Below are 24,944 nucleotides of genomic sequence, written 5' to 3'. Positions count from 1 at the left end.
CTTTTGTAGTTTTCAATTTTTCTGTAATAGACAGACACATCATCAGAAGAAAAACAAACATTAAAAAGTCTGATATAATAACAACAATAATTATAATAATAAGTTTTAACATTCAACTTATCCTCACTTAATTCTCTCAACAACTGTAAGAAATATATGTTATTATTATTCCTATTTTATAGATAAGGAAACTGAGATTTAGAGTGAGAATTTGTCATGCAATAGATGGCAGAAGCTGGTTTCATACAGCGGTATAACTCCATAGCTACCATCTAAACTCAAACTCTCTATAAACAACAAAACCAACAATAATAAATATATTATTGTTAAAACCCCCAATTATTAAAAAATTTAAAGTGTCTACACATAAAAAGGCAACCAGGAAGGAAATACACCCAATTATTAACATTAATAAATGCTGACTGATAGCATCATGGGTAATTATTTCTTAAGCAAGCATTATTTTTAAAATCTGAGAATAAGTATTAATTTTAAAACATAAGCCAAACAAAGTTTGATAGTTTATGTATAACAGAAAAACAGTGATGGCTGGAATTGCCCTTCTGGGGAGAGGGCAGTTAGTTTTCTTATGTCTCAGGACACCTGAGGGTAACCCCTGATCTCACTGATAACTCAGAGGAGTTAAGGCTAATGGCTGGTTAGCGGCAGCATGGACACTGGCTAAGAAGTTCTTGGAAGAATTTACTGTATAGCACAGGGAATTATATTCAATATCCTGTAAAAACCTATAATGGAATGTAACCTGAAAAAAATAACGGAATCACTTTGTTGTATACCTGAAACTAATATAATATTGTAAATCAACTATATTTTAATAATATAGTTATATATTATTAAATATATATTTAATATAATAAATATATTATATTTATTGGCTATAAATGGCTATAATAAGTATTATTATAGCCATCCTAGTCGATTCAAAGTGGTATCCCATTGTGATTCTGATTTGCAGTTCCCTAATGACTAACGATACAGAAAATCTTTTGAGAAATGTCTATTCAAATCCTTTGCCCATTACTAATATAATACTGTAAATCAACTATACTTCAATAAAAAAAATAATGTACTGACCAAAACCCCCAATGAATTAGAATAGAATAGAAAATAAAGTGCATCACACTAAAAACAAGTTCTGGGGGGAGAATGACTTAGTGAAGAAGTACTTATAAAAAGCCCAAAAGTAATCAAAAGAGACAAAAAATATTTACAGATGTATTCTAGATGGCTGAGATTCTTTGAGAAGTTAAGAAATAAAGATGAAGAAGAAAAAGCCACTCTGTGTAGCCTAATTGCCACCTTGTAATCTGAGCTATGTGTACACATAAGGTGGACCTGTATCTACTGATGGCTTCTTTGGTTGTGTAGCACCTACAAAGCCTTGACTAGGTAAAAAACTTTCTCAAGTCCTCCAGGTGCTCAATAATGGAATGATGTATCGCCAAGCAGAGGCAAACTCATAGGAAAAAAGAGAACAAGCTAGTGTTGGGGAAAGTCATTCAGAAGGAGGAAACATAAAGCCTACTAGAAGGTAGAACAATTAAAACGAGAGAAAAAAATTCACTCTCTAAGGGCAAATCAATGTGAATGCCTGACACCCACTAAGCTGGATTACGGATTGCTACAACAGGAGAAGCACCTTTTGAATTCTTGAACAACTTCAAGCCAGTCTTCTTAATGTTGGGAATGTGGTTAGGTATAATGAAAAAAAGCTTCATGTTATGGGACTTAGCCACAATTTTTTTTTCTTACACATCTAGTTTAGTTCTTACAGATCAATGAAGACTAATGGGAAGTAGCATTCTCGTTAAAGTCTTCAAATTGAGCTGGAGAGGGTGTTGAGAAAAGGGAACCCTCCTACACTGTTGGTAGGAATGTAAACTGGTGCTGCCACTATGGAAAACAGTATGGAGGTTCCTCAAAAAACTAAAAATAGAGCTACCATATGTCCAGCAATCCCACTCCTGGGCATATATCTGGAAAAAGACAAAAACTCTAATTTAAAAAGATACAGGCACTCCAATGTTCATAGTAGCACTATATACAATAGCCAAGACATGGAAACAACCCAAGTGCCCATCAACAGATGATTGGTTTAAGAAGATGTGGTACACACACACACAAACACACACACAGTGGAATATTACTCGGCCATAAAAAAGAATGAAATAATGCCATTTGCAGCAACATGGATGGACCTAGAGAATATCATACTAAGTGAAGTAAGTCAGACAGAGAAAGACAGATATTATATAATATCACTTATATGTGGAATCCAAAAAAAAAATACCAATGAATCTATCTACAAAACAGAAACAGACTTGCAGATATAGAAAACAAACTTATGGGTACCAAAGGGGAAAGGGAGGTGGGGAAGGACAAGTTAGAAGTATGGGATTAACAGACACAAACTGCTATACATAAAATAGATCAGCAACAAGGATCTATTGTCTAGCACAGGGAACAATATTCTGTATCTTGTAATGGAAAATAATCTGAACAAATATATAACTGAATCACTTTGCTGTATACCTGAAACTAAAACAATATTGTAAATCAACTTCAATAAAAAAAATCTTAAAATTGAATTTCCTCCCCCCAAGTTAGAGAGTAACAATTTTGAAGGTACCAAAGTGTCATGAGTATTATTATCTCTGTAATATGGAAGTTGTAATGAGGGCATCAGGAATTGAGGAAGGAAAGGCAGAGGAATTGAGAAGTATTTGATGAAGGCCTATGATGAGCCAGACACTCCAACAGGCACTTTACATATTATCTCCTTTAATGATACTGTGAAGTATGTTCTTATCTCCATTTTATAGCTAGGTGAAGTGACTTCTTCAGTGCCAGATTTTAAGTGTGGGGCTGAATTTGAACCCAGATCTGATTCTACACTGAATGGTTCCACAGTGGGAGAAAGATAAAAATGTCTTAACTCAGCTGGGCCTGTCCTCTCATGCATGGACTCCTTGTAGCATACTAACGTCATGCTAGGCCTATACAAAGGACACCTGATCCCCAGGGGAAGACATGTTAGCTCACCTCTCTTGTGTCTTTATCTGGTATTAGTGTCTGGAAGAAGAGGTGATGCACCGGAGGTCGTAAGAAGTACTTCAGTCTATGCAGGCATGGTCTGTTGTACAACCCACCTTGTGGTGTTCGTGCTTGCACCTGGGCAGATCTGGGGTTGACAGGCTCTGACAGTGATATCTCTTTTCTGGCTGGAGTTTCTGTGACAGAGAGCCAAGGAACTTTCTCTAAGGAAGTTTCAGACTGTGGGCTGGGAGAGCAGCTTGGAGAGGATGGAGCTGAGACATCCATAGGGGTGTCATGGTTCTGTACATCATTTTGCGGAGAGTCAGGCCTGAGTTTTGGTAAATGAGGCAAGTCTCTAAGTGTGTGTGGCATGTCTTCTGGCAAGCATGACGTGTCCCCAGGTGAATGTAACACATCTCCTGATAAGTGTGGGATTTCTCCAGGTGAATGTGGTACACTTCCTGGTGACGGTGGCGTGTCTCTTGGTGACTGTGGTACATTGGCTGGTGACTGTGACACATCTGCTGGTGACTGTAGGACATCAGCTGGTGACTGTGGCACATCTCTTGGTGACTGGGGAATGTCTCCTGATGATTGTGGCATGTCTCCTGATGATTGTAGCATATCTCCTGGTGACTGTGGCATGTCTTTCAGGTGTGCCACATCTTGTGGATACGTTATGTTTTGAGGTGGGCCTGGTACATCTTGAGGTAGGCCCAGTGAGTCTTGAGGTGGGCTTTGTGAGTGTTGAGGTTGCCATGATGAGTCTTGAGGTGGACTTGGCATATTCTGCGGAGCGCATGGCACATTCTGAGGGCATGGCACATCTTGAGGAGGGCATGGCCCTTCTTGAGGTGGGTGAGGCAAAGTTTGTAGTTGGCACTGCATGGTTTGTGATGGGCATGACAAGGCTCGTGGTGGGCATGAGGAGGCTCGTGGTGGACATGGTGAGGCTCGCAGTGGGCATGGCAAGGCTCTCAGTGGGCATGGCAAGGCTTGTGGAGGGCAAGGCACATCTTGCTGTGGGCATGGCAAGGGTGCCCTTTGATTGCTACGGCTACCATTATTGCTTGTTGCAGGGAGGGAGTGAATATCTGAAGATAGCTGTAGGCTTGCCAAGAAGCCGAGGTCACCTTTGAATATGGTTGAGCTACAATTCGGCTCTCCTGGATAAACAGAGCCCCCACTGATGGACACAGGGGGCTGAGGACCTTCAAATGCAGTTTCTTCCAAAAGGTCCAAATCCACAGGATCACTGTTAATGATTCTCCGTGCTGCAGGCCGAGAGCTTCTGTCTACCCGCCCTTCCATCACCTCTTTGCTGGAGAGGCTGGCACATGCTTGAAGACTGGCTGGCTCTTTCTGGGAAGGAGCAACGGGTTCTAGAGTCAAGTCAAGAGTGGCAATAGGTCTATTTTCTTCCTCAGATCCTGTTAGGTCAATCACACAGAGTCCATTGCGATCCTTTGCCCTTGGTCTGGTTTCTCTAGTTAAGTCAATGAAGTCCTGTTGAAGGATTGTGAGAAGATAAGAGGTCAAGTAGGGGTCTTAGCTTTATCTAAGAGGACTTAAAGCTTAGCTTTTAATGATAAAACTATTTTACTTTTTCACTTCACTGACAATTTATATATCTTTTTTTTTTTTTTTTTGCGGTACGCGGGCCTCTCACTGTTGTGGCCTCTCCCGTTGCAGAGCACAGGCTCCGGACGCGCAGGCTCAGCGGCCATGGCTCACGGGCCCAGCCGCTCCGTGGCATGTGGGATCTTCCCGGACTGGGGCATGAACCTGTGTCCCCTGCATCAGCAGGCGGACTCTCAACCACTGCGCCACCAGGGAAGCCCCTATATATCTTATATAACGTAAGTGTTAGTTTATTTCTTTTGGCCAAAATTTTCCTCTGTCAAAGCTGCCAATTTCTATACCTTCTTAAATTATCCAAATGCCACAAGCACATAACAGAGGACACAGGGGGAAATGTATTATGATCCAAGGTGGACAGGGGAGTAGTAGAGAAGATTTCAACCTTAAGTCAAAGTAAAAAGCAAACTTTGTTTGGAAAAGCAAATACACAGGATAACCTACAACAGAAGCTAAAGAAGGGAAACTAATACGAGAATCTACTTTGTGCTAAGAATGTGTTGAGTGCTTTCACACATCTTTAATTTTCACAATGACCCTGTCAGGAAGGCATTATCATCTCCATTATACAGATGGGGAAACTAGAGTTCAGAGGGGTTAGGTTATTTACCTATGGATTATACAGTTATGTAGCAGAGACAGACATTCAAACCCAGGCCTGTTTCCTTCTTTCCCCGTTAGGGCCTAGGAATGTACAACTTCATTCAATGTATAGTCAGCCTATAGTCAGATATGGAGAATAATACACTAAGGGTTATAAAACTAACCATTCTAAGTGTGAGCCTAAATTAATTACAAAAAACCTCCTATATTCACCCCCATTCCTTGGCAAAATGATTAGGCAGTTCACAAAGCCTGATGATGCCAGCCAGAGGTACTGTAAACAACTTCTGTGTCATGAGCCAGGAAAAATATTGCTCTGCCTTCCAGGTGTCTCCTCACTTGGTTGGGTACCATTGCCACTGCTATGTCGGGTACTAATTACTGGGCTAGCAATGCTCTTGCTGCTACTACAGCTACCGTGCTATTTCTTTTAATAGATGTGATGGTCACCACTGTCAACGGCACCAAAACAGGACACAGGATCCTGGGTGGGTCAAGTGAGAAGCTGGAATGCACCTCATCTTGGAATAGGGATTGCTTGGTGAAACCTAATGCCTCATTCCTAAGAAGCAGCCATATAGTATCACTGCCTCTCTACTGCTAGCTGAACTCAACATAAATAGCTGCAAAGGTCTGAATTCAACTCCTATTCCATCACCAACTCCTAAAATGCAACATTACCATGTCTCTCTCACTTAAAACCCACCATATGAGCTACAGGATAAAGGGCAAATGCTTTAGTAAAGACTCATAAAGTCCTTCATAATTCAGCCTCTTCGTGAGTACTCTCCTCCTCGTGTGTGCAAATCACACAGAACTACTTCAGATCCCCAAATGTGCCATGCTTTCTCAAGTATTACTATCTTTATGTTTGCTTATATTCTTTTTTTTGTCTGGAGTGATTATTATCCCTTTGATTGTTTGGAAGTTTCTTGTCTTTCAAGACTCAGCACAGATATCACTGTGTGCGAAAATTCTTCTAGATCACTTCTTGTCCCAAGTTAAATTATTAGTTTTCTCCCTTATATCCCCAATTCATCTGTACAAACCAAAAAGGCTTATCCCAAAGAATTTTAAATGATATTGAAAATGGAAATAATTTTTTGTCATTTTCCAATTATTCATTGCTAGTATATAGAAATGCTGTTGATTTATGTATGTATATTATCCCTGTATCCTCTGACCTTGCTAAATTCACTTACTAGTTCAGGTAACTTTTTTTGTAGATTCCTTAGTGTTTTCCATATAAGAAATCATGTCTGCAAATAGAGGAGTTTTACTTCTTCCTTTTCAATCTGCATGCCTTTTATTTCTTTTTCTTAACTATTGCACTGGCTAAAGCATCTAGTATAATTCTCAGCAGAAGTGCTGAAAGCAGACATCTGAGACTTTCATCATTAAGTATAACGTTAGCTGTGTTGTCTTCATAGATGCCCCATATCATGTTGAGAAAGTTCCCTTCTTCTCATTGTTTTCTCAGAGTTTAAAAAAATTTATTTATTTATTTATTTAGGCTGCACTGGGTCTTAGTTGCAACACATAGGATCTTTGTTGTGGCATGTTTAGTTGTGGCTTCTTAGTTGCAGCATGCATGTGGGATCTAGTTCCCTGACCAGGGATCGAACCTGGGCCCCCTGCATTGGGAGCATGGAGTTTTACCCACTGGACCACCAGGGAAGTCCCGTTTTCTGAGAGTTTTAATTGGAAATGGTTGTTAAATTTAGTCAAATGATTTTTCTGTACCTGTTGAGATATTTTATGATTTTCCTTTGTACTATTAATATCAAAAATTATATTAATTGATTTTCTAATGTTAAATTAATCCTACGGAAAACTCCACTGGTTATGATGTATTATTTTTTTCTATATTGTTTTAATATATCAATATTTTGTTAAGAATTTTTGCATATTTATGAGGGATATTAGTTTACAGTTTTCTATTCTTGTAATTTCTTTTACTGGTTTTGCTATCAGAATAAAATTGGCCTCATAAAATGATTGGGAGCTATTCCCACCCCCTCTATTTAGGTTGTGTTGGATTGGTACCATATCTTTCTTCAATGTTTATAGAAATCACCAGTGACGCTATCTGGGCCTGAAATTTGCTTTGTAGTTAAAATTTAGTAGACATAAGGTTATTTACATTTTCTACTTCTTGTGTTAGTTCTGTGACTTATGGATTTTGTTATTAAAATTATTAGCATAAAGTTGTTCACAACAGTCCTTTATTATCTTTTTAATTCTATATTCTGTATAGATTTATCCCCAATTTTCTTTTTTTATTCCCAGTATTGGTAATTTGTATCCTTTGCATTTTCTCCCCTGATCAGCCTAGCTAGAAGTTTATCAATTTGACTGATCTTTCCAAAGGACCAGATTTTTCATCCATTCCCTTTATTTCTATTGTTATCATTATTATTTCCTTCCTTCTATTTACTGTGGATTTAATTTGCCCTTCTTTTTCTAGCTTCTTAATGTGGAAGCTGATACCTTGATTTTCAAAATCTTTCTTTTCTAACATTAGCATTTAAAGCTAAAAATTTCCCCGTAAGTACTGCTTTAGCTTCATCCCACTTTTTTTTTTTTTTTTTTTTTTTTGTGGTATGCAAGTCTCTCACTGTTGTGGCCTCTTCCGTTGCAGAGCACAGGCTCCGGACGTGCAGGCTCAGCAGCCATGGCTCACGGGCCCAGTCGCTCCGCGGTATGTGGGATCTTCCCAGACCGGGGCACGAACCCGTGTCCCCTGCATCGGCAGGCGGACTCTCAACCACTGCGCCACCAGAGAAGCCCCATCCCACAATTTTTAATACACAGTCACTTTATTATCATGTAGTTCAAGCTTACCTTCACCATAGTCAGAAAACAAACCCTGTAAGATTTCAATCTTTTGAAATACACTGAGACTTATTTTATGTCCTAACACATGGCCTACTTGCTGAATGTTCCTTGTACACTTGAAAAAAATGTGCATTCTGCAGTTGTTGGATATAAATGCCAATTAGGTCATGGCTGCTGATAGTAGCTTTTGGATCTTTGATTTTCTTCACCTTTGAGGGGATGCAGTTGTGCTATCAAGTACTGACAGAAGTGTATTAAAGTGTCCAGGGGAGAGACCTTCAAGATGGCGGAGGAGTAAGATGTGGAGCTCATCTTCCTCCCCATAAATACATCAGAAATACATCTACATGTGGAACAACTCATACAGAACACCTACTGAACGCTAGCAGAAGACCTCAGACCTCCCAAGAGGCAAGAAACTCCCCACGTACCTGGGTAGGGCAAAAGAAAAAAGAAAAAACAGAGACAAAAGAATAGGGACGGGACCTGCACCTCTGGGAGGGAGCTGTGAAGGAGGAAAAGTTTCCACACACTAGGAAGCCCCCTCACTGGTGGAGATGGGGGGTGGGTGGGTGGGGGAGCTTCGGAGCCAGAAGAGAGCGCAGCAACAGGGGTGCAGAGGGCAAAGTGGAGAGATTTCCGCACGGAGGATCACTGTCGACCAGCACTCACCAGCCTGAGAGGCTTGTCTGCTCACCTGCCAGGACGGGTGGGGACTGGGAGCAGAGGCTCTGGCATAGGAGGTCAGATCCCAGGGAGAGGACTGGGGTTGGCTGCATGAACACAGGCTGAAGGGGTCTAGTGTGCCACAGCTAGCAGGGAGGGAGTCTGGGAAAAAGTCTGGAACTGCCTAAGAGGCAAGAGACCACTGTTTCAGGGTGCACGAGGAGAGGGGATTCAGAGCACCACCTAAACAAGTTCCAGAGATAGGCGCGAGCTGCGGCTATCAGGGTGGACACCAGAGATGGTTATGAAATGCTAAGGTGGCTACTGCAGCCACCAAGAAGCCTGTGTGCAAGCACAGGTCATTATCCACACATCCCCTGCAGGGAGTCTGTGCAACCCGCCACTGCCAGGGTCCTGTGATCCAGGGACAACTTCCCCAGGAGAACACACGGCAAGCCTCAGGCTGTTGCAACATCATGCCAGCCTCTGCCGCCACAGGCTCGCCCCGCATTCAGTACCCCTCCCTCCCCCGGGCCTGAGTGAGCCAGAGGCCCCTAATCAGCTGCTCCTTTATCCTGTCTGGGCGGGAACAGATGCCCTCAGGCGACCTATACGCAGAGGTGGGGCCAATTCCAAAGCTGAACCCCAGCAGCTGTTCGAACAAAGAAGAGAAAGGGAAATTTCTCCCAGCAGCCTCAGGAGCAGGGTATTAAATCTCCACAATCAACATGATGTACCCTGCATCTCTGGACTACCTGAATAGACAACGGATCACCCAAAATTGAGGAGGTGGAGTTTGGAAGCAACTGTAGACTCAGGGTTTGCTTTCTGCATCTAATTTGTTTCTGGTTTTATGTTTATCTTAGTTTAGTATTTAGAGTTTATTATCATTAGTAGATTTGTTTATTGGTTTGGTTGCTCTCTTCCTTTTTATATATATATATATATTTTTTTTTCCTTGTTCTCTTTTCATGAGTGTGTATGTGTATGCTTCTTTGTGTGATTTTGTCTGTATAGATTTGCTTTTACCATTTGTCCTAGGGTTCTGTCTGTCGGTTTTCTTTTTTTTTTTTTAGTATAGTTTTTAGTGCTTGTTGTCATTGGTGGATTTGTTTTTTGGTTTGGCTGCTCTCTTCTTTATTTCTTTCTTTTTTTATTACTTTTTAATATTTTTATTTTTAATAATTATTTTTTATTTCAATAACTTTATTTTATTTTATCTCTCTCGCTCTCTCTCTCTCTCTCTTTCTTTCTCCTTTTTCTCTGAGCCATGTGGCTGACAGAGTCTTGGTGCTTCAGCTGGGTGTCAGGCCTGTGCCTCTGAGGTGGGAGAGCCGAGTTCAGGACATTGGCCCACCAGAGACCTCCTGACTTCACGTAATATCAAATGGCAAAAGCTCTCCCAGAGATCTCCATCTAAACACTAAGACCCAGCTCCACTCAATGACCAGAGGGCTACAGTGCTGGACACTGTATGACAAACAACTAGCAAGACAGGAACAGAACCCCACCCATTAGCAGAGAGGCTGCCTAAAATCATAACAAGGTCACAGACCCCAAAACACATCACCGGACATGGTCCTGCCCACCAGAAAGACAAGATCCAGCCTCATGCACCAGAACACAGGCACGAGTCCCCGCCACCAGGAAGCTTACATAACCCACTGAACCAACCTTAGCCACTGGGGGCAGTAACCAAAAACAACAGGAACTACAAACCTGTAGCCTGCGAAAAGGAGACCCTCAAACACAGTAAGTTAAGCAAAATGAGAAGACAGAGACACACAGCAGATGAAGGAGCAGGGTAAAAACCCACCAGACCACAATAAATGAAATTAAAAATTCTCTAGAAGGAATCAATAGCAGAATAACTGAGGCAAAAGAACGGATAAGTGACCTGGAAGATAAAATAGTGGAAATAACTACTACAGAGCAGAATAAAGAAAAAAGAATGAAAAGAATTGAGGACAGTCTCAGAGACCTCTGAGACAACATTAAACACACCAATATTTGAATTATAAGGGTCCCAGAAGAAGAGCAAAAGAAAGGGACTGAGAAAATATTTCAAGAGATTACAGTTGAAAACTTCCCTAATATGGGAAAGGAAAGAGTCAATCAAGTCCAGGAAGAGCAGAGAGTCCAATATAGGAAAAATCCAAGGAGAAATACGCCAAGACACACTAATCAAACTATCAAAAATTAAATACAAAGAAAAAATATTAAAAGCAGCAAGGGAATAACAACAAATAACATAAAAGGGAATCCCCATAAGGTTAACAGCTGATCTATCAGCAGAAACTCTGCAAGCCAGAAGGGAGTGGCAGGACATATTTAAAGTGATGAAGGAGAAAAACCTGCAACCAAGATTACTCTACCCAGCAAGGATCTCATTCAGATTCGATGGAGAAATTAAAACCTTTACAGACAAGCAAAAGCTAAGAGAATTCAGCACCATCAGACCAGATCTACAATGAATGCTAAAGGAACTTCTCTAGGCAGGAAACAAAGGAGAAGGAAAAGACCTACAATAACAAACCCAAAACAAATAAGACAAAGGTCACAGGAATATACATATTGATAATTACCTTAAATGTAAATGGATTAAATGCTCCAACCAAAAGACACAGACTGACTAAATGGATACAAAAACAAGACCCATATATATGCTGTCTATAAGAGACCCACTTCAGACCTAGGGACACATACAGACTGAAAGTGAGGTCCTGAAAAAATATATGCCATGCAAATGGAAATCAAAAAAGCTGGAGTAGCAATTCTCATATCAGACAAAATAGACATTAAAATAGACTATTACAAGAGACAAAGAAGGACACTACATAATGATCAAGGAATCAATCCAAGAAGAAGATATAACAATTGTCAATATTTATGCACCCAACATAAGAGCACCTCAATACATAAGGCTAATGTTAACAGCCATAAGAGGGGAAATCGACAGTAACATAATCATAGTAGGGGACTTTAACACCCCACTTTCAACAATGGACAGATCGGGCTTCCCTGGTGGCGCAGTGGTTGAGAGTCCGCCTGGCGATGCAGGGGACACGGGTTCACGTGCCGGTCCGGGAAGGTCTCACATGCTGCGGAGTGGCTGGGCCCGTGAGCCATGGCCGCTGAGCCTGCGCGTCCGGAGCAACGGGAGAGGCCACAACAGTGAGAGGCCCGCATACTGAAAAACAAAACAAAACAAAACAAAACAAAACAAAACAATGGACAGATCATCCAAAATGAAAATAAATAAGGAAACACAGCTTTAAATGATTAAACAATATCAATTAAGATGGACTTAATTGATATTTATAGGACATTCCATCCAAAAACAAGAGAATACACTTTCTTCTCAAGTGCTCATGGAACATTCTCCAGGATAGGTCATATATTAGTTCACAAATCAAGCCTTGGTAAAGTTAAGAAAATTGAAATCATATCAAGTATCTTTTCCGACCACAATGCTATGAGACTAGATATCAATTACAGGAAAAAATTTGTAAAAAATGCAAACCCATGGAGGCTAAACAATACACTGCTAAATAACCAAAAGATCACTGAAGAAATCAAAGAGGAAATCAAAAAATACCTAGAAACAAATGACAATGAAAACACGATGACCCAAAACCAAGGGGATGCAGCAAAAGGAGTTTTAAGAGGGAAGTTTATAGCAATACAATCCTACCTCAACAAACAAGAAACATCTCAAATAAACAACCTAACCTTACACCTAAAGCAAGTAGAGAAAGAAGAACAAAAAAACCCCCCAAAGTTAGCAGAAGAAAAGAAATCATAAAGATCAGATCATAAATAAATGAAAAGGGAATGAAGGAAACGATAGCAGAGATAAATAAAACTAAAAGCTGGTTCTCTGAGAAGATAAACAAAATCAATAAACCATTAGCAAGACTCATCAAGAAAAAAAGGGAGGGCTTCCCTGGTGGCGCAGTGGTTGGGAGTCTGCCTGCCGATGCAGGGGACGCGGGTTCATGCCCCGGTCCAGGAGGATCCCGCATGTTGTGGAGCGGCTGGGCCCATGGGCCGTGGCTGCTGGGCCTGTGCATCCGGAGCCTGTGCTCCGCAACGGGAGAGGCCACAGCAGTGAGAGGCCTGCATACTGCAAAATAAAAATAAAAAAAAAAAAAAAGAAGAAAAGGGAGAAGCCTTAGATAAATAGAATTAGAAATGAAAAAGGTGAAGTAACAACTGACACTGCAGAAATACAAAAGATCATGAGAGATTACTACAAGCAACTATATGCCAATAAAATGGACAACCTGGAAGAAATGGACAAATTCTTAGAAAAGCACAACCTTCTGAGACTGAACCAGGAAGAAATAGAAAATATAAACAGACCAATCACAAGCACTGAAATTGAGACTGTGATTAAAAATCTTCCCACAAACAAAAGCCCAGGACCAGATGGCTTCAAAGGCGAATTCTATCAAACATTTAGAGAAGAGCTAACACCTATCCTTCTCAAACTCTTCCAAAATATAGCAGAAGGAGGAACACTCCCAAACTCATTCTATGAGACCACTATCACCCTGATACCAAAATCAGACAAAGATGTCACAAAGAAAGAAAAGTGCCGGCCAATATCACTGGTGAACATAGATGCAAAAATCCTCAACCTAATACTAGCAAACAGAATCCAACAGCACATTAAGAGGATCATACACCATGAACAACTGGGGTTCATCCCAATAATGCAAGGATTCTTCAATATACGCAAATTAATCAGTGTGATAAGCCATATTAACAAACTGAAGGAGAAAATATTGATATTTATGAACATCATATGATCATCTCAATTGATGCAGAAAAAGCTTTCGACAAAATTCAACACCCATTTATGATAAAAACTCTCCAGAAAGTAGGCATGGAGGGAACCTACCTCAATATCATAAAGGCCATATATCACAAACCCACAGCCAATATCGTTCTCAATGGTGAAAAACTGAAACCATTTCCTCTAAGATCAGGAACAAGACAAGGTTGCCCACTCTAACCACTATTATTCAACATAGTTCTGGAAGTTTTAGCCACAGCCATCAGAGAAGAAAAAGAAATAAAATGTATCCAAATCAGAAAAGAAGAAGTAAAACTGTCACTGTTTGCAGAGGACATGATACTATACATAGAGAATCCTAAAGATGCTACCACAAAACTACTAGAGCTAATCAATGAATTTGGTAAAGTAGCAGGATACAAAATTAATGCACAGAAACCTCTTGCATTCCTATACGCTAACCACAAAAAAATCTGGAGGACAAACTAAGCAAACACTCCCATTTACCATTGCAACAAAAAGAATAAAATACCTAGGAATAAACCTACCTAAGGAGACAAAAGACCTGTATGCAGAAAAGTATAAGACACTGATGAAAGAAATTAAAGATGATACAAACAGATGGAGAGATATACCATGTTCTTGAATTGGAAGAAGCAATATTGTGAAAATGACTATACTACCCAAAGCAATCTACAGATTCAATGCAATCCCTATCAAACTACCAATAGCATTTTTCACAGAACTAGAACAAAAAATTTCACAATTTGTATAGAAACACAAAATACCCCAAATAGCCAAAGCAATCATGAGAAAGAAAAACAGAGCTGGAGGAATCAGGTTCCCAGACTTCAGAATATAGTACAAAGCTACCGTAATCAAGACAGTATGGTACTGGCACAAAAACAGAAATATAGATCAACAGAACAGGACAGAAAGCCCAGAGATAAACCCACGCACATATGGTCACCTTATTTTTAATAAAGGAGGCAAGAATATACAGTGGAGAAAAGACAGCCTCTTCAATAAGTGGTGTTGGGAAAACTGAAGAGCTACATGTAAAAGAATGAAATTAGAACACTCCCTAACACCATACACAAAGATAAACTTAAAATGGATTAAAGATCTAAATGTAAGGCCAGACACTATAAAACTCTTAGAGGAAAACATATGCAGAACACTCTATGACATAAATCACAGTAAGATCCTTTTTGACCCACCTCCTAGAGAAATGGAAATAAAAACAAAAATAAACAAATGGGACCTAATGAAACTTAAAAGCTTTTGCACAGCAAAGGAAACCATAAACAAGACAAAAAGACCACCCTCAGAATGGGAGAAAATATTTTCAAATGAAGCAACTGACAAAGGATTAATCTCCAAAATTTACAAGCAGCTCATGCAGCTCAGTATCCAGAAAACAAACAACCGAATCCAAAAATGTGCAGAAGACATAAATAGACATTTCTCCAAAGAAGATATACAGATTGCCAACAAACCCGTGAAAGGATGCTCAACAAACCCATTAAAGGATGCATTTCTCAATCATTAGAGAAATGTAAATGAAAACTACAATGAGGTATCACCTCACACCAGTCAGAATGGCTATCATCAAAAAATCTAGAAACAGGGGCTTCCCTGGTGGCGCAGTGGTTGAGAGTCCGCCTGCCGATGCAGGGGACACGGGTTCGTGCCCCAGCCCGGGAAGATCCCACATGCCGTGGAGCGGCTGGGCCCGTGAGCCGTGGCCGCTGGGCCTGCGCGTCCGGAGCCTGTGCTCCGCAACGGGAGAGGCCACAAAAGTGAGAGGCCCACGTACCGAAAAAAAAAAAAAAATCTAGAAACAGTAAATGCTGGAGAGTGTGTGGAGAAAAGGGAACCCTCTTGCACTGTTGGTGGGAATGTAAATTGATATAGCCACTATGGAGAGCGGTATGGAGGTTCCTTAAAAAACTAAAAATAGAACTACCATACGACCCAGTAATCCCACTACTGGGTCGTTTTCTCAGACGAGAAAACCATAATTCAAAGAGTCATGTAGCAAAATGTTCATTGCAGCTCTATTTACAATAGCCAGGACATGGAAGCAACCTCAGTGTTCATCGACAGATGAATGGATAAAGAACATGTATACATATATATACAATGGAATATTACTCAGCCATAAAAAGAAACGAAATTGAGTTATTTGTAGTGAGGTGGATGGACCTAGAGTCTGTCATACAGAGTGAAATAAGTCAGAAAGAGAAAAACAAATACCATATGCTAACACATATATATGGAATCTAAAAAAAACACAAAATGTTTCTGAAGAACCTAGAGGCAGAACAGGAATAAAGACGCAGACGTAGAGAATGGACTTGAGGACACAGGGTAGGGGAAGGGTAAGCTGGGACGAAGTGAGAGAGTGGCATGGACTTATATATACTACCAAATGTAAAACAGCTAGCTACTGGGAAGCAGCCACATAGCACAGGGACATCAGCTTGGTGCTTTGTGACCACCTAGAGGGGTGGCATAGGGAGGGTGATAGGAAGATTTAAGAGGGAGGAGATATGGGGATATATGTATATGTATAGCTCATTTACTTTGTTATAAAGCAGAAATTAACACACCATTGTAAAGCAATTATACTCCAATAAAGATGTTAAAAAAATAAAGTGTCCAACTATGATTGTGGCTTTGACCATTTCTCCTTTTCATTCAGTTAGTTTTTGCTTTGTGTCTTTTGAAATTCTGTTTATTAGGTGTATATACACTTTTAATTATTATACCTTCTTAATGTATTAACCCATTTATCATTATTAGGATTATCATTTATCCTTAGTCTCCAGCAATCCTCCTTGTACTGATGTCTATTTTTCTGTTATTAATAGAGCCAATTTAAATTTCTTATGCATACTGTTTGCATGGTGTATTTCTATCCTTCTGTTCTCCATGTACTTGTATCTTTGTATTTAAAGTGCATCTCATATAAATAGTTCATAGTTGTTACTGCTTTTTCGTCTGGTCTGACAACCTCTGCCTTTTGATTCGTTTTGGGGTCATTTACACTTAATTGGTGATTTATTTGCTTTTATATCTATAATCATGCCATTTATTTCCTATTTTTCCTATCTGTTCATTGTTCTTCTGTTCCTCCTTTCCCACCCCACTTTGAATTAATCACATATATTTTTTGGAATTCCATTTTAATTCCTTTGTTGGTTTTCTAACTATATATATATATATTTTTTTTTTTTTCTTTGCGGTACATGGGCCTCTCACTGTTGTGGCCTCTCCCATTGCGGAGCACAGGCTCCGGACGCGCAGGCTCAGCGGCCATGGTTCACAGGCCTAGCCGCTCCGCAGTATGTGGGATCTTCCTGAACCGGGGCATGAACCCGTGTCCCCTGCATCGGCAGATGGACTCTCAACCAATGTGCCACCAGGGAAGCCCCTCTAGCTATATTTTTAAATTATATTTTTAGTGGTTACTCAGATGATTACAGTATGCAAATTCAACTAATCCAGTATACTTAGAAAATATATTAAAATACTTAAGGTAAAAATGTAGGAACCTTAAAAAATATTCCTCTTGCCTTGTGCCCCATTATTTTTGTTGTCATATATATTTTACATATATATATTATGAACTCATCAATATAGTATAACTATTTTATTTTCAGTTATTTGTCTTTTAAGGAAATTAATAGAAAATATTTTCTTTTTACACACATATTTACAAGTTCCAGTTCTCTTCATTCCTTTTTGTAGATCCAAGTTTCCATTTGGTGTCATTCCCCTTCAGCTAAAATTTCTCATAGTGCAGGTCTGCTAGTGACAAATTCTCTTTTTCTGTTTATCTGAAAATGTCTTTATTTTGTCCTTTTTAAAAAATTTTTTTGGTGGCGTTGGGTTTTTGTTGTTGCACACGGGCTTTCTCTAGTTTTGGTGAGCGGGGACTACTCTTCATTGTGGTGCATGGGCTTCTCATTGTGGTGGCTTCTCTTGTTGCGGAGCATGGGCTCTAGGTGCATGGGCTTCAGTAGTTGCAGCACGCGGGCTCAGCAGTTGCAGCATGCAGGCTCAGTAGTTGTGGCTTGCAGGCTCTAGAGCACAGGCTCAGTTGCTGTGGCACATGAGCTTAGTTGCTCCACAGCATGTAGGATATTCCCGGACCAGGGATCGAACACTTGTGCCCTGCATTAGCAGGTGGATTCTTAACGACTGTGCCATCAGGGAACTCCTTGTCCTTAATTTTGAAGGACAACTTTCCCATATACAGAATCCTTGGCTAAAGGTTTCTTTTTTCCTTTATTTGGATATAAGGGAAATGTCAGTCCAATGTCTTTTAGCCTCCAGTTTCTGATAAGAAGTCCGTTGTGTTTTGGTTTTCTTTTTTGGCCACACTGCGTAGCTTGCGGGATCTTAGTTCCTCGACCAGAGAATAAACCTGTGCCCTTGGAAGTGAAACTGCAGAGTCCTAGCCACTGGACCACCAGGGGATTCCCAAGAAGTCTGTTGTTAATTGCACTGTGTGTCCTATATGTAACATATTTTTTTCTGGACAGTCAAGGAGTGGTTTTCTTTGTTTTCATCTTGCCTTGAGTCTGCTGTGCTTCGAGGATCTGTAACTTATTATTTTTTTCCCCACCAAATTTGAGAAAATTTCTGCCATTATTTCTTCAAAAAATTTTTATTACCCCCACCCCTCCTTTTAAGACTCTAATTACCCATATTTTGAATTATTTTATATTTCCCTACAGATCTCTGAGGCTCTGTTCAATTACCATCTTTTCCCCCACTCTGTTCTTAAAATTGGGTGATTTCATTTAATCTAATAATTGTTTATTTATCCTCTCATCTCATTGTCCTCTGATAGTCCTCCTAACTCCTAATTAAGTAATTTGCTTTTCCATCACATATTACTCTAAGTTTTCACAGACAACAAATTATCTTTCTAATTTTAATAATTATGTCACCAGACAGAAATACAGATGACTAAGGCTCTCCAATAGTTTGTATCTGCAGAATGAAATATAGCAACAAGCCCATAAAGCCCTTGTCCACTCCATTAACCCTATTTTCCAAAACTAGATGCCTCACAACAACCCTGTGAGGTGAATATTATTCACATTTTATAGCTAAAAAAACTAAAACTCAGAAAGCAGAATACTTTTCTTTTGGGTTTCTGGACTTGTTTAAATCAGAAGTCTCAAATTCACCTACACATGCCAAGGTGTTGGTCCAAGGCTTATTTCCTGATTATGGTACTGAAAATGGTATTTGCTCTTCACTGCAGGTTCAGCTCATGGTTTTGGTTTTATTTTTCTCCTTGGAGAGTTCTGTTAATTCCTGCCAGTCCAGCAAGCAGGAAAAATTAGTTTCATTCAGGATCTAGTTGTTGTTGTTTTAGCAGAGAACCCTTTCAAGTCAGTCATACTGCTGAAGGCAGAAGTTCCTGGGTTCAGGCCTCTTTACAAGATCCCAGTATTAGTTGCTTATCTTTCCCACTAGGACTGAGTATAATGCCATAGTGACTGGCACAGCATCTGACAAATGGCAAAGTGCTCAAGTAACATCAACTGAATAAAAAAATAATAATTTTGAGGGGGAAAGCTGATCTTCCATACCTCACATATAGAACTTCCACTCAAGAAGACTGAAAATAACAGAGATACTTCAGGTTTCTCTCCACCTATCACTCTTTTCCACAAGGAAAAAGGAATGGCATCATTATTTGGTGAATCTAGAACCAAGGGCTGAACCAGGAGCCCCCCTTCTTTGTTTTAAGCCCTCTACCCTAAAGATACTATCTGCTTTTTGCTTGGGTAAGTTTACCTTGAAGTTTGTTAGGTAGGAAGGGGTCAATGGGGTTTTAAGTTTAATTTATAGTTTTAGAAAGCCAAAAGGGGGCTATAGATCCAGGAAGCTTACTCTAACTAGGCACTATTAGTAACATAGAATGTATTAGATCCATCTCCATCTATCTGACTTGTATATCCTTTTTCTGTCTCTATGGATTTGCCCATTCTGGACATTTCATATAAATGGAATAATAAATATGTGGCCTTTAATGCCTGGTTTCCTTAACTTAGCATTATGTTTTCAAGATTCCTCCATGTTTTTTAAAAAAAATATTTATTATTTATTTATTTTTGGCTGTGTCGGGTCTTAATTGCAGTATGGAGGATCTTTCATTGCAGTGTGAGGGCTTCTCTCTAGGTGCAGTGCGTGGGCTCCAGAGCATGCAGGCTCAGGGGTTAAGGTTCATGGGCTCCAGAGCACGTGGGCTCCGTAGTTGCAGCACATGAGCTCTCTAGTTGTGGTGTGTGGGCTCAGTAGTTGTGGCTCACAGGCTTACTTGCCCCGTGGCATGTGGGATCTTAGTTCCCTGACCAGGGACTGAATCCATGTACCCTGCACTGGAAGGTGTTTTTTTTTTTTAATTTTTAAATTTTATTTATTTTTTTATACAGCAGGTTCTTATTAGTTATCCATTTTATACATATTAGTCTATACATGTCAATCCCAATCTCTCAATTCATCACACCACCACACCCAGCCCCTGCCGCTTTCCCTCCTTGCTGTCCATACGTTTGTTCTCTACATCTGTGTCTCAATTTCTGTCCTGCAAACCAGTTCATCTGTATCATTTTTCTAAGTTCCACATATATGCGTTAATATACAATATTGGTTTTTCTCTTTCTGACTCACTTCATGCTGTATGACAGTGTCTAGATTCATCCACATCTCTAAAAATGACCTAATTTCGTTCCTTTTTATGGCTGAGTAATATTCCATTGTATATATATACCACATCTTCTTTATCCATTTGTCTGCCGATGGGCATTTAGGTTGCTTCCATGACCTGGCTATTGTAAATAGTGCTGAACTGAACATTGGTGTGCACGTGTCTTTTTGAATTACAGTTTTCTCTGGGTATATGCCCAGTAGTGGGATTGCTGGGTCATATGGAAATTCTATTTTTAATTTTTTTAAGGAAACTCCATACTGTTCTCCATAGTGGCTGTATCAATTTACACTCCCACCAACAGTGCAAGAGGGTTCCCTTTCCTACACACCCTCTCCAGTATTTATTGTTTGTAGATTTTCTGATGATGCCCACTCTAACTGGTGTGAGGTGATACCTCATTGTAGTTTTGATTTGCATTTCTCTAATAATTAGTGATGTTGAGCAGCTTTTCATGTGTTTCTTGGCCATCTGTATGTCTTATTTGGAGAAATGTCTATTTAGGTGTTCTGCCCATTTTTGGATTGGGTCGTTTGTTTTTTTAATATTGAGCTGCATGAGTTGTTTATACATTTTGGAGATTAATCTTTGTCTGGTTTTGGTATCAGGGTGATGGTGGCCTCATAGAATGGGTTTGGGAGTGTTCCTTCCTCTGCAATTTTTTGGAAGAGTTTGAGAAGGATGGGTGTTAGCTCTTTGCTAAATGTTTGATAGAATTCACCTGTGAAGCCATCTGGTCCTGGACTTTTGTTTGTTGGAAAATTTTTAATCACAGTTTCAATTTCATTGCTTGTGATTGGTCTGTTCATATTTTCTATTCCTTTCTGGTTCAGTATTGGAAGGTTATACCTTTCTAAGAATTTGTCCATTTTTTCCAGGTTGTCCATTTTATTGGCATAGAGTTGCTTGTACTGGTCTCATAGGATGCTTTGTATTTCTGTGGTGTCTGTTGTAACTTCTCCTTTTTCATTTCTAATTTTATTGATTTGAGTCCTCTCCCTCTTTTTCTTGATGAGTCTGGCTAATGGTTTATCAATTTTGTTTATCTTCTCAAAGAACCAGCTTTTAGTTTTATTGATCTTTGCTATTGTTTTGTTTCTATTTCATTTATTTCTGCTCTGATCTTTATTTCTTTCCTTCTGCTAAGTTTGGGTTTTGTTTGTTCTTCTTTCTCTAGTTCCTTTAGGTGTAAGGTTAGATTGTTTATTTGAGATTTTTCTTGTTTCTTGAGGTAGGCTTGTATTGCTATAAACTTCCCTCTTAGAACTGCTTTTGCTGCATCCCATAGGTTTTGGATTGTCCTGTTTTCATTGTCATGTTTTGATTTCCTCTTTGATTTCTTCAGTGATCTCTTGGTTATTTAGTAACGTATTGTTTAGCCTCCACGTGTTTGTGTTTTTTACGTTTTTTCTCTGTAATTGATTTCTAATCTGATAGCATTGTGGTCAGAAAAGATGCTTAATATGCTTTCAATTTTCTTAAATTTACTGAGGCTTGATTTGTGACCCAAGATGTGATCTATCCTGGAGAATCTTCCATGTGCACTTGAGAAGAAAGTGTAATCTGCTGTTTTTGGATGGAATGTCCTATAAATATCAATTAAAGCTATCTGGTCTATTGTGTCATTTAAATCTTCTGTTTCCTTATTAATTTTCTGTTTGGATGATCTGTCCATTGGTGTAAGTGAGGTGTTAAAGTTCCCCACTATTATTCTGTTACTGTCAATTTCCTTTTATAGGTGGTAGCAGTTGCCTTATGTATTGACGTGCTCCTATTTTGGGTACATATACATTTATTATTGTTATATCTTCTTCTTGGACTGATCCTTTGATCATTATGTAGTGTTCTTCCTTGTCTCTTGTAACATTCTTTATTTTAACGTCTATTTTATCTGATATGAGTATTGCTACTCCAGCTTTCTTTTGATTTCCATTTGCATGGAATATCTTTTTCCATCCCCTCACTTTCAGTCTGTATGTGTCCCTAGGTCTGAAGTGAGTCTCTTGTAGACAGTATATATATGGGTCTCGTTTTTGTATCCATTCAGCGATCCTGTGTCTTTTGGTTGGAGCATTTAATCCACTCACGTTTAAGGTAATTATCGATATGTATGTTCCTATTACCATTTTCTTAATTGTTTTGGGTTTGTTTTTGTAGGTCCTCTTCTTCTCTTGTGTTTCCCACTTAGAGAAGTTCCTTTAGCATTCGTTGTAGAGCTGGTTTGGTGGTGCTGAATTCTCTTAGCATTTGCTTGTCTGTTAAGCTTTTGATTTCTCCATCAAATCTGAATGAGATCCTTGCTGGGCAATCTTGGTTGTACGTTCTTCCCTTTCATCACTTTAAGTATATCATGCCACTCCCTTCTGGCTTGTAGAGTTTCTGCTGACAAATCAGCTCTTAACCTTATGGGAGTTCCCTTGTATGTTATTTGTAATTTTTCCATTGCTGCTTTCAGTAATCTTTCTTTGTCTTTAATTTTTGCCAATTTGATTACTATGTGTCTCGGCGTGTTTCTCCTTGGGTTTATCCTGTATGGGACTTTCTGGCTTCCTGGACTTGGGTGGCTATTTCCTTTCCCATTCTCCGGTCCTTTCTCTCTCTCTCTCCTTCTGGCACCCCTATAATGTCAATGTTGTTGCGTTTAATGCTGTTCCAGAGGTCTTTTAGGCTGTCTTCATTTCTTTTCATTCTTTTTTCTTTCTTCTGTTCCACAGTAGTGAATTCCACCATTCTCTCTTCCAGGTCACTTATCCGTTCTTCTGCTTCAGTTATCCTGCTATTGAGTCCTTCTAGTATATTTTTCATTTCAGTAACTGTATCGTTCCTCTCTGTTTGTTTGTCCTTTAATTCTTCTAGGTCTTTGTTAAACATTTCTTGCATCTTCTCGATCTTTGCCTCCATTCTTTTTCCGAGGTCCTGGATCATCTGCACTATCATTATTCTGAATTTCTTTTCTGGAAGGTTGCCTATCTCCACTTCATTTAGTTGTTTTTCTGGGGTTTTATCTTTTTCCTTCATCTGGTACATAGCCCTCTGCCTTTTCACCTTGTCTATCTTGTGAATGTGGTTTTTGTTCCATAGGCTGCAGGATTGTAGTTCTTCTTGCTTCTGCTGTCTGCTCTCTGTTGGATCAGAAGGTGGATTCTTAACTACTGGACCACCAGGGAAGTGTCCCCAACATTCATCCATGTTGTTATTGGTATTTCATTCCTTTTTGTGGATCTGTTGTATGGCAATAGCACTATTCTTTATTCATTCACCAGCTGATAGACATTTGGGGTGTTTCCACTTACTGGTTATTATGAATAATAGTATGAACATCTGTAGACAAGTTTTTGTGTGTTTTGTGTTTTGTTTTCAGTTTTATTGGGTATATGCCTGGAAATGCAAATGCTGGGTCATCAGGTAAGTTCATGTTTGACTTTATAAGAAACTGTCAATGTTTTCTAGAGTGGCCATATTATTTTACATTACTACCAGCAATGCACAAGTGTTTCAGTTTCTCTGCATCCTTGCCAGCATTTGGAATTGACACCATCTTATTTTGGCCATTCTGATAGGAGTGTAATGATAGCTCATTATGATTTTAATTGTATTTTCTTAATGGCAAATGATGTTGAACTTTTCATGAAAATACTTGCTGCGCATATATCGTCTGTCCATATTCTAATTGGAATGTTTGTTTTCTTAGTATTAAGGTTAAAGTATACTATATGTACCTAGATAAGTCTTTTTGTGATATATGTTATTTGTAAATCTTTTCTCCTGGTGTATAGTTTGCCTTTTCATTTTAACAGCGTCTTTCACAGTGCAAAGTTTTAATCAATTAATTGATTTTTAATCAATTAATTGATTTTTTACATTTTATTTTAGAGTATAATTGATTTACAATGTTGTGTTAGTTTCTGGTGTACAGCAAACTGATTCAGTTATACATATACATATATCCATTCTTTATCAGATTCTTTTCCCATAAAGATTCTTACAGAATAGTGAGTAGAGTTCCTTGTAGTATGCAGTCGTTTTAATCTATTTTTCGTAATTAATTAATTTTTGGCTGAGTTGGGTCTTTGTTGCTGCGTGTGGGCTTTCTCTAATTGTGGCGAGTGGGGGCTACTGTTCATTGCGGTGTGCAGGATTCTCATTATTTCAGTGGCTTCTCTCGTGGAGCATGGGCTCTAGGCATGTGGGCTTCAGTAGTTGTAGCTCGCAGGCCCTAGAGTGCAGGCTCAGTAGTTGTGGTACATGGGCTTAGTTGCTCTGTGGCGTGTGGGATCTTCCTGAACCAGGGATCGAATCTGTGTCCCTTGCATTGGCAGGCAGATTTTTAACCACTGTGCCCCCAGGGAAGCACTGATTATCTACTTTATATATAGTAGCGTGTATATGTTAATCTCAAACTCCTAATTTTTCCCTCTCCGTCATCTTTCCCCTTCGATAACCGTAAGTTTGTTTTAGAAGTCTGTGAGTCTGTTTCTGTTTTGTAAGTTCACGTGTAACATTTTTTAGATTCCACAAATAACTGATATTATATGATATTTGTCTTTCTTTGTCTGACTTATTACTTCACTTAGTATGATAATCTCTAGGTCCATCCATGTTGCT

At 39.3% G+C, this 24,944-nt stretch overlaps 1 protein-coding gene across 3 annotated transcripts in view; it reads right to left on the bottom strand.

Moving 5' to 3' along the window:
- The window catches only part of SIMC1 (SUMO interacting motifs containing 1), a 95,395-nt gene that overhangs the window by 41,067 nt on the left and 29,384 nt on the right, over positions 1-24,944 (bottom strand). For 2 of the 3 annotated variants that reach the window (XM_030846823.2, XM_070045275.1), the window contains exon 2: positions 3,064-4,563. The exons of the other annotated variant lie outside the window; for it this stretch is intronic. In XM_030846823.2, coding sequence (XP_030702683.1) covers positions 3,064-4,563 — 1,500 coding nt within the window. The remainder of the gene's footprint in view (positions 1-3,063; positions 4,564-24,944) is intronic. 3 annotated transcript variants of the gene reach the window in all.

This window comes from Globicephala melas, chromosome 3, assembly GCF_963455315.2.
Source record: "Globicephala melas chromosome 3, mGloMel1.2, whole genome shotgun sequence".
Lineage (NCBI taxonomy): Eukaryota > Metazoa > Chordata > Mammalia > Artiodactyla > Delphinidae > Globicephala > Globicephala melas.
Note: the sequence above shows the minus strand (reverse complement) of the source record. Positions and strands in the feature narration are given on the sequence as shown.